General features: G+C 38.3%; 1 protein-coding gene across 2 annotated transcripts in view; it reads right to left on the reverse strand.

Annotated features, from left to right (window-relative positions):
* The window catches only part of TLK2 (tousled like kinase 2), a 121278-nt gene that overhangs the window by 60335 nt on the left and 43489 nt on the right, over positions 1-17454 (reverse strand). For both annotated transcript variants that reach the window (XM_039250656.1, XM_039250655.1), the window contains one exon: positions 10800-10967. In XM_039250656.1, coding sequence (XP_039106587.1) covers positions 10800-10967 — 168 coding nt within the window. The remainder of the gene's footprint in view (positions 1-10799; positions 10968-17454) is intronic.

Here is a 17454-nt window from a genome sequence, read left to right on the forward strand (position 1 = left end):
CCACACTGAGATACCACCTCACGCCAGTCAGAGTGGCTAAAACGAGCAACTCAGAGGACTCTAGATGCTGGCGAGGATGTGGAGAAATGGGTACCCTCCTACACTGTTGGTGGGTATGTACACTGGTGCAGCCCCTCTGGGAAACAGTGTGGAGGTTCCTCAGGAACCCAACAATAGAACTCCCCTATGACCCAGCAATAGCACTGCTAGGAATTTACCCAAAGGATATAGGAATGCTGATGCATTGGAGCACATGTACCCCAAGGTTCATAGCAGCACTCTCAACAATAGCTAAAACATGGAAAGAACCTAAGTGTCCATCAACGGACGAATGGATCAAGAAGATGTGGTTTAACTATACCATGGAATACTACATGGCAATGAGAAACAATGAAATCTGGCCATGTGTAGCAACATGGATGGACCTTGAGGGTGTTATGCTGAGCGAAATAAGTCAGGCAGAGAAGGACAAATATCATATGTTTGCACATACTAGAGGATTAGGAGGAACTTAACTAAGGACCATGGGGGAGAAGACGGGGGGAAATGGTGGGGGAAATGGTGGGGGAAAGGGAGAGAGGCAAACCATGAGAGACTCTTGAATGCTGAGAAACAAACTGAGAACTGAGGGATGTGGGGGGTAGGGGGAAGATGGGCATGGAGGAGGGCACTTGTGGGGATGAGCACTGGGTGTTATATGGAAACAAACTTGACAATAAACTATTTGTAAGAAAAAAAAAGAGTGAAAACATCTACTAAGTGACAAGTGCATTAATGGAGAAAAACACAGTGGACTGACTTCAAGAACAAAAAGACACCATACAATTATCTCAATAGATACAGAAAAAGCATCTAGCACTCTTTCATGGTAAAGACATTCAACAGACTCAGAATAGAAAGATACTTTTTGTTTCTTTCTTTTTTTTACGTTTTTGTTTATTTCTTTTGAGAGAGAAAGAGCAAGTGGGGAAGGGGCAGAGAGAGGCAGAAAGAATCCCAAGCAGGCTCTGCACTGCCAGTGCAGAGCCCAATGTGGGGCTTAAACCCACAAATCACAAGATCATGACCTGAGCCTAAGTTGGACACTTAACCAAGTGAGCCCCCCAGGCGCCTAAGAAGGGCAGTTTTTCAACCCCAAAAAAGGCATCTCTGAAAAAACATATAGCTAACATAATACTGTCAAAGATCACATGCTTTACCCCTTAAGATCAGGAACAAGACAGGATATCCACTTAAACCACCTTTTTTATTTTTTAAATTTATTTATTTATTTTGAGAGAGAGAGAGAGAGACAGAAAGAGAGAGAGAGAGAAAATGAACACACACACGCAAGTGGAGTAAAGAGAGAGGGGGGGAGAGGGAATCCCAAGCAGACTCCGTGCCATCAGCACAGAGTCTGATGTGGGGCTCAAACCCAAGAAATGGAGATCATGACCTGGGGTGAAATCAAGAGGTGGACGCTTAACTGACTGAGCCACCCAGGCATCCCCGACTTGAACCATTTCTATTCTACATTTTAGTAGAGTTTCCAGACAGGGCAATTAGGCAAGAAAAGAAAAGAAAAGGCATTCTTCAGATTGGAAAAGAAGTAAAACCATCTTTATTTGTAGATGACAGGATGCTACACACAGAAAATCCTACATAAGAACTATTAGGACTAAAACACAAGCTCAACAAAATCGCAGAAGATTAATATGTAAAAATCATGAGCAAACTGAAAATAAAATAAATAAAATTAAGAAAACTTTCATTCACAATAGACCAAAAAATAAACACTTAGACATAATTTTAACAAAAGGGCAAAATCCACACACTGAAAATTGCAAACATTAAAAGAAAATAAAGAGACCTAAATAAATGGAAAGTTATCTCATGTTAATGGAAGATTTAGTATTTTTAAGAGGACAATACTCCACAAACTGACCAACAGACACAGCACAAATGCTATAAATCCTAGGTGGTTTGTTTACATAAACTGAAGAGCTAATTCTAAAATTCTTATGGAAATGCATGGGATCCCACAGCCAAAACAATCCTGAAAAAGAACAAAGATTATGGAATCACACTGCCTGATTTCAAAACTTAATTACTAAAAAGCTATGGTCATTAAGACTGTGGTACTGACATAAAGGCATACAGATCAATGGAGTAGAATTTCAGAATCCAGAAATAAACCCTTTACATTTATGGCCAACTGATTTTTGACAAGGTGCCAAGACAATTCAATGGAGAAAGAATAGTCTTTTCTTTTCACACAAATGGTGTGGGGCAAATGGATATCCAGATGCAAAAGAATAAAGCCGGACCCCCTCCCCCCCCCACTCCCGGCCCCAGCTTCCTGACATCATACACAAAAAATAACATAAAACAGATAATGGACCTTAATGTAAGAGCTAAAAGGACACTGAGAAGAAAATATAGAATCAGTTTCCTGAATTTATGTTAGGTAAAGCCTTCTGGCTATACTAAAAGCATAGACAACAAAAGAAAAAAGATAAACTGAACTTTTTCTAAATTAAAACCTTTTGTGCTTCAAAGAGTTTCTTGAAAGTAAAACAACAACCCACAAGAGAAGATACGTGCAAACATGTAGTTCATAAGGGTCCCTTCCAACTCAACAATAACAACAAAAAAAATAGTTCAATTTACAAATGGACAAAGGATTTATACATTTCTTCAAAGAATATATACAAATGGCCATAAGAAAAGTTTAAAAACGCTCAGTATCATTAGTAATCAGGAAATGCAAATCAAAACCACAATGAGATATTACTTCACATCCACTAGGATGGTTATAATCAAAACAACAGACAATGATAAGTGCTGACGAGGATGTGTACAGGACCCTCATATAATGCCTGCTGTAAAATGGTACATCTGCTTTGGAAAGGAGTTTGGCAGTTCCTAAGAAATAGTTACAATAAAACCCAACAATTCCACTCTTTAGCACATACCTAAAACAATGATAACACACACCTATACAAAAACTTGGACATGAATGTTCATAGCAGTTATTATTCAAAATAACCAAAAAGTGGAAACAGCCCAAATGTTCATCAAATGATGAAAGGATAGGGGTGCCGGGGTGGCTCAGTCGATTGAGCGTCTGGCTTCTGCTCAGGTCACGATCTCGCAGTTTGTGGGTTCAAGCCCCACACTGGCCTCTGTGCTGACAGCTCAGAGACTGGAGCCTGCTTCAGATTCTGTATCTCTCTCTCTGTGACCCTCCCCTGCTCACGCTGTCTCTGTGACTCTCAAAAATAACAAAATATAAAACATTTTAAAAAAAATAAAAAACAATTTCCTACAAAAAATTAAAATTTTATTTAAAAAATTAAAATTGGTAATTAAAAGGTAAGAACTAAGCTTTTAACCTGTTTTTCTGAAGAACTGTAAGTCAAAGTAGCCAAAGAGGCCCAGATGCTGACAGGAAAGTTCTATTTTACGTAAAACAGACAGCAATAAAAGGTAAGTGTCATAATGTTACTTATGCTATCTAGGAAAATATTAGTATTTCTTAGAAAATGCCTGTTAAGTTATTCAGAGACAGGAGGTCAGGATTTCTGAAATGTACTTTAAAATACTTCAGCATAAAACAATATGAAGATACATTTTTAAAACTCCAAGCTTTTAGGATTATCTTGTATAATGTTAAAAGATGCAGCTTTCAAGGAATAATAAATCTGACATTTAAAAAAAAAAATCCTGAAGACCCTGACAACTAGAATTGTCTCATTCAATCAAAATTAATCAATGACTAGGATAGTTTTCTTAGTGAATTCGATACAATTACTGGGTTTTGCAATGCCTAATAATGAAACCATCATAATACTGTAAATGTTACTTAAGTGTTTCCAAGTTTTAGAATAATTTATAAAACAGAAAAGACTAAATTATAGTTAAAATAAAAAACTAAATATCACACACTTATAATGTAACATTAACTAAAAAAAACCTGAAAGATGAGAAAGCAGCTGGGTGACAATTTGAGTATGTTAAGTTCATCTCTTATAATGGAGAGTAGACAGGGGAGCCTGAGTGGCTCATTAAGTGTCCTACTTTGGCTCAGGTCATGATCTCTGTCCACGAGTTAGACCCCCACATCGGGGCCTGGGGGCCAGCTTCAGATTCTGTGTCTCCCTCTCTCTCTGCCCCTCCCCCACTCGTATTCTATCAGTCTCTCTTTTTCAAAAATAAACTTCTAAAAAAAACTTTTTTTAAATAATAGACGATAGATCTTGTTTAAAGTTAATTAAATGAGAGCTACATTATTTGAAATTAAAATAGTAAATCAGTAGAAAATCTAAAAAACTGTGGACAGTGATTACATTTCAGAGGGTTGCAAAGGAAAGACTTCTCCACCACTTTAATTTTGTGTAGACCATGTACCTTATACTAGTTTTGCAATTTAGAAAATTATCTTATAATTTAAAAAAATCAACTTTTTGTATGTTATACTTCAATTTAAAAAAAGGAAAAAAATGGAATTTCCTATGTTAAAACATGTAAAAATTATGTTAACAATATAATTTTAGACATTTATAGGATCAAACTCAGGGTGCCTGGATGGCTCATTTCAATTGAGCGTCCAACTCTGGATTTCGGCTCAAGTCATGATCCCAGGGCCCTGTGATCTAGCCCTGCTGCAGGGAGATTATCTCTCTCCCTCTCCCTCAGCCCCCCTCCACCACTCTCGTGCACATGTGCATGCTTTCTCTCAAAAATAAATAAAAAGGATCAAACTCATAATATCCTGCCACCTGCTATTTTTATTTATCAACACATATCTAGACATCTTTCGTTGTTAGCCTTTATAGTTAAGCTTGGAACAACAGGGATTAGAACTGCAGAGGCCCAGTTATATGAAGATGTTTTCAGTTAAGTACAGTATAGTATAGGACTCTAAGCGTATTTTTTCTCTTATGAGTTTTTCTTTTTTATTAAAAAAAATTTTTTTTACATTTATTTATTTTTGAGAGACAGAGTAAGACAGAGTATGAACAGAGGAGGGGCAGAGAGAGAAGGAGACACAGAATTCGAAGCAGGCTCTGGGCTCTGAGCAAACATTCAGCACAGAACCTGATGCAAGGCTCGAACCCGAAAACCAGATCATGACCTGAGCCGAAATCGGACGCTTAACAGAATGAGCCACCCAGGCACCCTGTTTTCTTTTTTAAAAAGCGTTTATTTATTCTGAGAGAGAGAACATGAGCACAAGAGGGGCAGAGAGACAGGGAGAGAGAATCCTAAGCAGGCTCCACGCTCAGCAGGGAGCTCGATGTGGGGCTTGGTCTTGTGACAAGATCATGACCTAAGCTGACAGCAAAAGTGAGATGCTCAACCAAATGAGACACCGAGGCGCCCCTCATATGATTTTCTTAATAACATTTTTCCTCTAGCTTACTTTGTTCTAAGAATACAGTATATAATACAAATAACATACAAAATATGTGTTGACCAGCTGTTTATGTTATCAGTAAGATTTCTGGTCAACAACAGGCTGTTAGTAGTTAAGATGGGGGGGTGTCAAAAGTTATACTGCATGATTTTTGACTGCATGAGGGATGCTGGGGGTCCCAGCCCTCAATGTTGTTCAAGGGTCAACTGTATATATACCTTTCTCACTTCTGTCAATTGTGTGGCATTCCACTAGACTCTATATGAAGGATACCTTTATCAATTCACACACATATAATTGCCCTGAGCGTGTGTTAGCATAGATCTTGTTCTGGCATTGGAGATACAAAGTGAAAAAAGCAAGGGCTCCTGGGTGGCTCAGTTGGTTGAATGTCCCACTTTGGCTTAGGTATGATCTCAGAGTTCGTGAGATCGAGCCACACACTGGGCTTGCTGCTTTCAGCATGGAGCCTGCTTTACATCCTCTGTCCCCCATTCTCTCTGACTCTCCCCCACTTATGCTCTATCACTCAAGAAAAAAATAAACATTAAAAAAGAAAAGTGAACAAAGCAAAGTCCCTGACCTGATGGAGTTTATATTCCAGTGAGGGGAAGGGAGGAGTCAGACAAGTAAATCACAGCAGGTCAGCTGGTGATAAGACTAAGGAATAAAAACAAAGTAGGGCATGGGGCACCTGGGTGGCTTAGTCGGTTAAGCATCCGACTTTCACTTAGGTCATGATCTCGCGGTTCGTGGGTTCGAGCCCCGCATTGGGCCCTGTGCTGACTGCCAGCTCAGAGCCTGGAGCCTGTTTCAGTCTGTGACTCCCTCTCTCTCTGACCCTCCCCTGCTCACGCTGTCTCTCTCTCTCTATTAGAAATAAATAAAATATTAAAAAAAAAAAACAACAAAGTAGGGCACAGGAGCTAGACACTGTGTGGGGTGGGCAGGAAGGAATTACTATTTAATACAGAGTGATCGGGACAGGCCTCTGTAATAGGGTAAATTCAAGCCGAGACTAGAGACCTGAGGGAGCATGGCAGACTTACTATCTGGGGGAAGAATGTTAAGACAAAGGCAACACCAAGTATAAAGTAAGTCCCTGAGGTGAGAACATGCCAGGTAGTATTTGAGGAGGCAAGGTGGCCAGTGTGGATGGAACCTGGTAAGGAAGGGAGATGGCAGTAAGAGTTGGCCAAGTGGTAAGAAACAGACCACGCAGGCCTTTATGTGCCATTTTAATTACCACTGAGCAGACATGACTAAATCACTGTCATCTGTTGAGAACAGATTAAAAGGCAAAAAAGGTAGGAGCAAAGAATCCAGTTAGGGGGTTACTACCATAACCTCACTGGGGGACAATGGTTTAGTTCAAGTAGTAGTAGGAGTGAAGAGGTTAGAAGTGGTAGGAATCTGAACATATCTTTAACAGTAAGATTTACTAATGGATTTGTAATTGGGATATAAAATAAAGACACAAGAATGGCTCCATGGTTTTTAAACAATTAGAAGGAGAGAGTGGACAGTTACTGAGATGTGGAAGACTGTTGAAGAAATGGGTTTGGAACAGGGAGACAAAATGAACTCAGTTTTGGACATGTTAGATTTGATACACTTATCAAACATAAAGAGAAGTCTAGAAGCAACTGACTACATAGGTTTGGAATTTGGGGCAGGGCTCTGGGCTAGAGATAAAAACTTGGAAGTGCTCTGCATATGGGTGATAACTAAAGCAAAGAAACTCAATGAGATTATGTAGAGAATAAAAGTAGACAGATGTGGGGCGCATGGGTGGCTTAGTCAGTTAAGCGTCCGACTTTCGCTTGGGTCATGATCTCGCGGTTCTTGGGTTCGAGCCCCGTGTCGGGCTCTGTGCTGACTGCCAGCTCAGAGCCTGGAGCCTGTTTCAGTTTGTGACTCCCTCTCTCTGACCCTCCCCTGCTCATGCTGTCTCTCTCTCTCTCTCCTAGAAATAAATAAAACATTAAAAAAAATAAAAAATAAAAATAAAAAAAGTAGACAAATGTCTGAAGACTGAGCCCAGGGACACTCCACTGTTTAGAGGTCTGGGAAATGAGAACCAAAAGAGTGCAAGCTGAGAAAAGCACTGCTTGGAGAAGGGAGTAATCAACTGTGGCTAATGAATCATTCTGGACAATTCCGTTCTGAGGACTGAACGCTGGGGACAACAGTGTGGAGGCCAAAGACACCCTCGATACAAGTTCCTGTAAAACACTGGTAAAGGGAAACTGCTTCCGGATTTCTGCAATTATAAACAATGAAATAAACATCTTCGTATAGTTTTATGGGAATGGAATTTCTGGATCCCAGGATATGTAAATTTATTACTCACATATAAACCAACTTGTCCAAGAAACTGCACCAATTTAGAGTCAGTATAAAACTTGGATGTCTAAACTATAACCTATACTGAGAATTACCAAACGTATCAATCCTTAACACTTTGATAGGCCAAAAAAGTGTTACCTTGTTTTATTTTGCATCTCTCCATGGCTGAAGTTAGGCATTTTTCATGTTATTAGTCATTTGTCTCCCCCCATCCTCCCCGGTAAAACTGCCTGCTCATAGCTTTTGCCTATTTGTTAGAAAACTGGTCTTTATTAAAAAACATTTTTAAAATATATATTAACATTAATTCTTTTGCTTTCTTCTTTCTTTAGATTACTAAGCTTATATCCTAGCTGGAACTGCAGAGAAGCAAACAGATCCAGAACTGTACCAAACCATTTAAGTCTTTGGTTTTCATACTTATCTCCCTGTTCATGCTTTGGACACGATCATTTTCTTACTCTTCTCTGCCATCTCTCCTCTCCATGAGAACAATCTGGCTATAGCATCTGCACTCCTCTGACAACCTGAGTGCACTAGCTGATAGGACTGAGGAAGTGATTATCCATGTGTACCCATCCCAATATCCTTAATGGAAAGCTCACATTAGGGAACTGAGTTTTGCTGATCGAAATCTTGAGTACTTAACTACATGCCTGTCACATAGTAGGCATTCAGGAAGTATCTGTGCAATAAACAAAGGGAACTCCCTCAAACGAAATGGAGATAGCTTTTAAAAAGGCAATAAAAGGTTTTTTGTGCAATTGTGAATGGGATCAGTTTCTTGATTTCTCTTTCTGTTGCTTCATTGTTGGTGTATAAAAATGCAACCGATTTCTGTACGTTAATTTTGTACCCTGCAACTTGGCTGAATTCTTGGATCAGTTCTAGTAGGCTTCTGGTGGAGTCTGTCGGGTTTATCTATACCATGGAATACTACATGGCAATGAGAAACAATGAAATCTGGCCATGTGTAGCAACATGGATGGACCTTGAGGGTGTTATGCTGAGCGAAATAAGTCAGGCAGAGAAGGACAAATATCATATGTTTGCACGTACAGGAGGATTAGGAGGAACTTGATGGAGGAACAAGGGGGAGAAGAAGGGCGGAAATGGTGGGGGAAAGGGAGAGAGGCAAACCATGAGAGTCTCTTGAATGCTGACAAAAACTGAGGACTGATGGATGTGGGGAGGAGGAGGGATGGGCATGGAGGAGGGCACTTGAGGGGATGAGCACTGAGTGTTATGTGGAAACTTATTTGACAATAAACTATTTGTAAAAAAAAAAAAAACAAAACAAAAACAATAAAAGGGGCGCCTGGGTGGCTCAGTCGGTTAAGCATCCGACTTTCACTTAGGTCATGATCTCGCGGTTCGTTCGTGGGTTCGAGCCCCGCGTCGGGCTCTGTGCTGACTGCCAGCTCAGAGTCTGGAGCCTGTTTCAGTCTGTGACTCCCTCTCTTTCTGACCCTCCCCTGCTCACGCTGTTTCTCTCTCTCTCTTAGAAATAAATAAAACATTAAAAATAAATAAATTTAAATAAATAAATTTAAAAAAAGGCAATAAAAGAACATAAGGACAAATTAACTTCTGACTATCCAAGGTTTTGCCTGGGAAAGTTAGCTCTAAGATGAAGATTTAATAGTCAGTGAATAGTAAACAATGTAATTTATACATACTGCAAAGAAACACATTCTCTGTAAGAATGCTATAGAGAACCACAACATTCTCATACAAACTGTGCCACACCACTGTCAGGCCCACCCACAGAATTTTATTGGTCAATTCTCCGATTTTGTGTTGTGTTTCTTTTGCCACCGACAGAAAAAAAAATATTACTGTCTTCATACAAGAAGTCTCTTGATTCCTTTGATGCTTAAAAAATTCTTTAAGTTTATGGGGCGCCTGGGTGGCTTAGTCGGTTAAGCGTCCGACTTTCGCTTAGGTCATGATCTCGCGGTTCATGGGTTCGAGCCCCGCGTCGGGCTCTGTGCTGACTGCCAGCTCAGAGCCTGGAGCCTGTTTCAGTCTGTGACTCCCTCTCTCTCTGACCCTCCCCTGCTCACGCTGTCTCTCTCTCTCTCTCCTAGAAATAAATTAAAAAAAAAAATTCTTTAAGTTTAAAAGTTGTAACATCTAAGTAAAAACGATAATAACTGTAAGAAAGTATTCCAAATTGTGCAAAATGGTTCCCTAATTATTTCATAATTTTTATTCCCTTTCTTTAAGGCACCCACCCTTTTCATGGCACCCTTTTTGAATACAACTGCATGTGGATTAATGACTTAGAATCCACAAAACAAATAAAGAGAAAACTTAGGTTATAAGTAGAGCGAATGAACCAGGAGAAGAGAAAGAAATGTGGATCAGTGATGACTTAAGCTCTGAAAGAGGCCCCAGAAATGGAAGAATAGGGCAATGGAGCTTACTCTTGCTCTGTATCATCTGTGGTAGGGCAAAGAAACCAAGAAAATAACAACTCTGGAGTCAAACTGCACTATAATTTGGCAAGTAAAAATGGGGTCAAACCTTCTTGTTCAAGGAAACAGAAAGAAGCAAGCTGAAAGCAGCAAACAGGGAGCCAAAGATCCTGGAAAAAGCATTGGTACCAATACTGTGAAGAGGTTGCAAGAGAAAGCAAGCATACAGGTCACCCAAACACCACAGAAGGGAAACTGGCTGGCAAACACACTACAGAATGCCCGCCTACATGCCAACATTTTACTGACCTGAGTATTGCTTCAAATAAGTGACGCCTGGAGTTTGGCAATCTTATTTGTAATCAGACAAGTACTCTGGCTGTACTGGGATTTGATCTGTATCTTTGTTACTTGTCAACCTAAAATCTTATTTTCTTTCCCATGATGTGGTCAGACTTTAACAAAGCAGTCTCTCTCAGCCCCCTGACCCAAGGGAGACTGAATGAAACCACGCTACCTTTAGAAGTCAAACAGTTAGCAATGGCAGCATCTCTACGCTAAAACAGTTACGCAAACTTCATCAAGGAGCTCAAGGGCAACAAGGATCTCATCACGTCAGCCTTGGTACTCACTGAAACAAAGGTGAAGCAGAGGCCAGCTCCCCTCTGCGCCAGCTGCTCCGTATCCAGCCGAGGCTTTGCCAGCATCACCGACATGAGGGTTGGCAGAGCGGACTGCTCCTCCGACACCTCCTTCGCAGCGCTGCCATCTAAGCCATAGAGAGGCTGCTCTACTCGTCGCTGCAAAACATTAAAGAAAACCCACGATCACATGAGAAAGAAAACGAGACACTGCCAAAACATATCATGGATTAAAACACAGTTATCAACTAGAAGAGTATTTTTGAAAAACCCCTTCTCTGAAACCAAACACGGACAGCATAATCACAGTATCGCTGGATTATAACCTATCTATAAATCTGAGTTAATACCTTACTTAATTCTGGAAAATTACATTTTAATTGTTCTGTATTTCTACAACTGAATCTATAATTTACTTTGGAGAGTTCAACAAATCAACTTCATAATACCTTCAAACCTACAAAGCAAATGTTATTCCTATCCTGTAGGTAAATGAAAATGAAGACATTTGTCCCCTAATTTACAGGTAGCTTATTTCACTCCCAATTCTATCCTTACCATGCTATACCTTAGTTGCAAAAATCAAAAAATAAATACAAGCAAAACAATTTCCAAAGAACACTAAAAGAATAATATGACACAATTATGTATGGTTTTTTCCCATAAATGTAAGGATGATTCATTACTAGTAAATCCGATATAATTCATTACAGAAGTATTGGGGGAGGGGAGGATATCAAGATTCTTCTCTTTAGATGCCAAAAAGGATTTGCACATTGTTGGGTAAATCTTAAAAACAAAACAAAAAACACTGGAAGTATCCATCTTTAATACAACAGAGTACTTTTTCAGAAATCGACATAAATTAATGGTGCCATACCAAAGACAATTTCATTAAAGACACCTAGACAGAGGTTAACACATTAATATCACAATCATTCAACATTATTACAGAAGTTTTAGCAATGTGATAATGGGGGAAAAGGAGGTATAAACACTGGAAAATATTAAAGATTAAAAAGTGTCATTTTTGGATGATATAACTATTCACAAAGGAAACTCAGCAAATCAACTGAAAAACAACAAATAAGAGCTCAGTAAGATGGTTGAATATAAAATAAATATACAAAAAACAACAGCTTCCCCATATGCCAATAATTGATTATCATCAGAATACGTAATGAAAGAAAAAGCAGATTCAACATTTCAAAAAAACTATACAAAAGAAATAAGTTTAGAAATAAACTTAAGAAATATGGAGATTATGTATGAAGAAAAACTCCAGCTTCACTGGTAGATGTAAAAGACGATCTACACAGTGATACCATGAGCCTGCATTCAAATTTTATAAATGTCAAATTTCTTCAAAAACCGATGGGTAGGGCTTTTTATTTACTTTTGTTTTTCTTTTTTCTTTCTCTCTCTTGCTGCAAGAGAGAGTGTTGTAGTGGTATAGAGATCAGAGTGTCACTCTTGCTCTCTTTTGAGGAGCCGATTGGGTGGAATTTCACACATTAATTCTGAGGTTCATTTAGAAAAATAATCAAAACTAGCCACATAACTTTGATAAAGAATAGCAGGGAAACTTGACTAGTTATTAAAACATACCACAAAACAGCATGACTACATCAGTATAATACTGGAACATGAGCAGACAGATCAATCAGTGGCACAGAACAGAAAACTGAGAAACTGACCCCTGAAATATGGATATATAATCTGTTATTAAACTGTTATTTCAGACTGGTGGGAACTTATTTAAAAGATGGTAGGATATTTGTATAGGTATTAGAAAAAAAGCAGAAAAGCACATTGCTTCTTATCTCATATATAACAATTACAAGGGAATACAAACAAGTACTTTTAGGACTTTCTAGCAGTGAAGGACTTTTGAAACAGGACATTAAAAATACAAACCATACAGGAATTATCTTAGAATAACACAAAACCAGTAAGACATAAAAGAAAAAGGTCATAAATTTGACTCCAAACTTTTTTTTACTCCTGAATAGCAAAAGTCAACATGAAATCAAAAGATAAAATTACAAACAGGCAAAAATGGTTACCATACAAATGACAATGAGTTAACAATCTAAATAATGTGCTCCTACTCGTCAGGGAGAAAAAAACAAATACTCCAATAAATAAATAGGCAAAGAACTTAAAGAAGCATTAAAAGAAAAATCCAAAGGGTCATTAAACATATGAAAAGATGTTTAATGTCACTAATGAAGAAATGCAAGATAAAATAAGGTATTCTTCGCACTGACAAAATTATAGTGATAAACTTCAGTATTAGAAGGGTACACAGAAACTGGGACCTGCAAATTGCTGATAATCTGTGAGCAATTATGTGATGACATATTAAACTAAACATAATCTTTGACTAGGGAATTACAGTTTGGAAATTTACCCAAAGGAAAAGAAATGCTTAAGTACAGATTTATGTGTGTATGTGTGTGTGTACATATACACACACATATACATACAAGGACACTCATTACAGTATTATTTAGAGGACAAAGAAATGTTTACAGTATACTGGTTAAACAAATAAAACAAAGGAACTGGGGAAATCTACTATACGAACACACGTGTATACATATATGCCCAGTAAACTCTTCAATAATAGTTCTTCTGGAGGAGACCTTCTGTATTGTTGGACTTTCATAATCAGCATGTATCCCTTCATCAGGAAAAACTACTTGACATTTTCATTTTAGAAAATAAAAGTAAAATAAACTAACCAAAATGATCCCAACAAAAGAATTTAGGTTTTCAATCTGTGAGCGGATTGTGGGCCTGTTTAAGTTCAGGCCCCAAAGTGCTGTGACACCCATTCACAGCAGTATCTGCCCTACTTGGGACACTGTATCTCTGAAACCCCCGTACTAAAATTAATCATTCTGTTATGTACTCAATACATGTTTGCCAAGGGCTAAAAGATTTTATAGAATGTTTCTGGAAATACAGCAGGCTAGGATGTCTGAACTAACCTTCCCTTAGAAAATGATTATAAAGAAAGAGGACAAAATGTGGGGAAAAAAATATATTAAAAGCACTGAAGAGTTGATAAAATAAGGGATCTGCCAGGACAAAATCTAAGGGAAATTAGCAACAGAAGACACATAAATGAAGCACCAAAGTCACACTTGTCCTAAGGGTACCTGCAGACCTTGAATTTCCATTTACAGGGCACAAGACACCAAGTGGACAGTCACAGTCCAAAGTCCACTGCGGGCTGGGGGTTCAATAAGGAAACCCTTCGCACTTCAAGCTTCAAGGGCTTCCAAAGTGTTATACTCTAAGAGAAAATATAAACCAGGAGAAAAATTTCCTCCACCCTCAGGGAACTACAAGGAAGTTGCCTTGGTAATGCAGGGAGCAGGGGCTCCCCTGAGAAATGTTAACACAATTTAGATCAATAACGAATGGCTAGATGAAGCAAACAAACAAAATAAACCAATCAAACAAAATGCAAGCCATGAATTCAGTGGTTTAAAGTAGTACTGGATGGGTAAAATCTCTAGGCATTTGGAAGAAGCAAACAAAATTCTCCCTGGAGGAACACATCCTTTAGATCTCAAATTTCACAAATAATTTTTCAGGAAAAATGAGCAGCACAGTCAAAAACCAAAGAAGCGTAAAAGAAATAAAGCCCTGAGCAACAGCTAGGAAAACAAGAGACAACAAATAGATTCACAAACATGTCAAATGCCAGAATTATCAAATACAGATTATAAAACAAGGTCTATTAGGAAAAAAATAAATACATAAAAGACAAACTTGAAAATATCAGCAGGGAACACAGTAATAAAAATTAACAATTCAGTGTGGTTGGAGAGCCTGGGTGGCTCAGTCCGTTGAGCATCCAACTTTGGCTTAGGTAGTGATCTCACCATTTGAGTTCAAGTCCCACACCAGGCTGACTGCTGTCAGCACAGAATGCAGTTCGGATCCTCGGATCCTCTGTCCCCCTCTCTCTCTGCCTGTCCCCCTTCCTCTATCCCTGCTTCCCTGCTCGTGCTTATTTAAAAATCATAATAATAATAATAATTCAGTGAGGTTAACAGAAAATTAGATACAACAAAATAAGAGAACCTGGGACCGGAAAGGCAAGAAACTATCCAGAATGGAGCACATGGACACTAAAAGAAAATAGAAAAAAGCCAAAAGACAAAGTGATAAGGTGAGATGGTCTAACATACAATTAATTGGAATTTCATAGGAAAAAGAAAACGAGAACAGGGCAGAGATAATATCTGAAGAGACAATGGCTAATAATTATCCAGAACCGGTACAAGACCTAACAAAAAAGCCCAACACATCAAAAGCAAGAGAAATAACAGGATGCATCATAGTGAAACTGCAGACCACCACAGATGAAGATTTTTAAAGCAGCCAGGGGAAAACAAGAGCGGATAATGTCAAAGAAATGAGAGATATATGAAAGTTGTTTTCTTACCAGTAACAATGGGAGTCAAAAGATAGTTATAATACATTCAAATATTAAGAAAAAAAAATGCCAATGTAAATATATACAGAGCAAAAGTATCTTTCAGGAATAAAAGCAAAATAAGTTATTTAAGCAAACAACAACAACAACAAAAACCTAGACAATTAACTCCCCAGCAGATACATATAAAAGAATACTTAAAGGAGTACTTCAGGTAGAAAGAAAGGGACCCTACATGGAAGGTGTAAGATGAAAGTATGAAGAAAGAAGTGAACACTGACAGTATAAAATAGATGAATAGTGACAATATAAACTAATAATGTTTTATGAGGCCAAAAAAAAAAAAAAATACAAACATATACCACCACGACCAAGTTAGTAGTAAATAAATGGAGTTAATATTTTGAGGTATTGTTTATTTGGCAGGATGATAAAGATACTTTTAACATCAAACTTTGGCCAATTGAGGGTATATGTGGTAATTTCTATGAGAAACACCAAAAAGACCCAGCTACTAGTGGAGGGTGAGGATATGAAATGATTACCCTTCCCACTCTCCCCCCAAAAACCCAAATAAAAGCAAGAAATGAAAGAAAGGAGAACATGCAGGATTGATAGAAAACACATTAAAAAATGGGAGATAAAATAAATGCTAAAGTTAAAAAAAAAAAACTTTAGACAGAATAAAAATTCAACTATATATCTGTCAGGTATACTGAACACATAACGAAAGGCTGGGAGTATTAAAAAAACACATAAAAAAAAGCTGGAAATATCTATACCATATAATGGTTTGGATATATTAAATGTTGAATAAAATGCATTTAGAGCAAAAAGTATCACAAGAGATGAAGGTTCTCTTACTAATACACAAAGCAAAACTATAAATACACGAAGAGACAAACAACTCGCACAATCCTGAGAGATAATGAATACACCTCTCTAGGACAAACAGCCAAAAGTCAGAATGCAGAAAATTTAAAAACTATGATTAAACTCCACGATTAACAAAACTGACTTAATGACAGAACAAAACTGTTTAGGGATACATACAGGGTCAAACTATCAGGAATAGTACATTATAATCATGAAAGTTAGAACAGTGGCTGTTTCTAGGGTAGAGAGAGTTGTAATAAGAGAGGAGCACACAAGTCTCCAGAGTGCTGCAAATATTTCACTTCTTGACCTAAGTAATGATTATATGGAGTCAACTTTATAAGGATTTCCTTTTTGTGAAGGGCCATACAGATATTTGAGGCTTTATAGGCCATATATCATCTCTGCAATACACTATTCTGTCTCTAGAGCTCTTTAAAAATCTAAAAATCGGGGCGCCTGGGTGGCTTAGTCGGTTAAGCGTCCAACTTTCGCTTAGGTCATGATCTCGCGGTTCGTGGGTTCGAGCCCCGCATCGGGCTCTGTGCTGACTGCCAGCTCAGAGCCTGGAGCCTATTTCAGAGTCTGTGTCTCCCTCTCTCTGACCCTCCCCTGCTCACACTGTCTCTCTCTCTCTCTCCTAGAAATAAAAATATTTTTTTAAAAATAAATAAATAAATAAAAATCTAAAAATCATTCTTAGTTTGGTAGCTGTGAGTTGTAGTTTTTAACCAAACTCCTGCATTAAAAGGCTCATGTTTGTTCATAGCAGCACTCTCCACAATAGCTAAAACATGGAAAGAGCCTAAGTGTCCATCAACAGATGAATGAATGAAGAAGATGTGGTTTATCTATACCATGGAATACTACATGGCAATGAGAAACGATGAATTCTGGCCATGGGTAGCAACATGGATGGACCTTGAGGGTGTTATGCTGAGCGAAATAAGTCAGGCAGAGAAGGACAAATATCATATGTTTGCACGTATAGGAGGATGAGGAGGAACTTGACGGGGGAACAAGGGGGAGAAGAAGGGCGGAAATGGTGGGGGAAAGGGAGAGAGGCAAACCATGAGAGTCTCTTGAATGCTGACAAAAACTGAGGACTGATGGATGTGGGGGGGAGGGGGGGATGGGCATGGAGGAGGACACTTGTGGGGATGAGCACTGGGTGTTATGTGGAAACTAATTTGACAATAAACTATTTGTAAAAAAATAAATAAATAAATAAAAGGCTCATGTTTTAGGTACTTTTGTGTTTTCAACAAAAAATACAAAAGAACCACTTAGGGGGGGAAAAAACTAAAATAATTC

The sequence above is a fragment of the Hyaena hyaena genome, unplaced genomic scaffold, assembly GCF_003009895.1.
Source record: "Hyaena hyaena isolate Hyena2069 unplaced genomic scaffold, ASM300989v1 scaffold_378, whole genome shotgun sequence".
NCBI classification, from domain to species: Eukaryota; Metazoa; Chordata; class Mammalia; order Carnivora; family Hyaenidae; genus Hyaena; species Hyaena hyaena.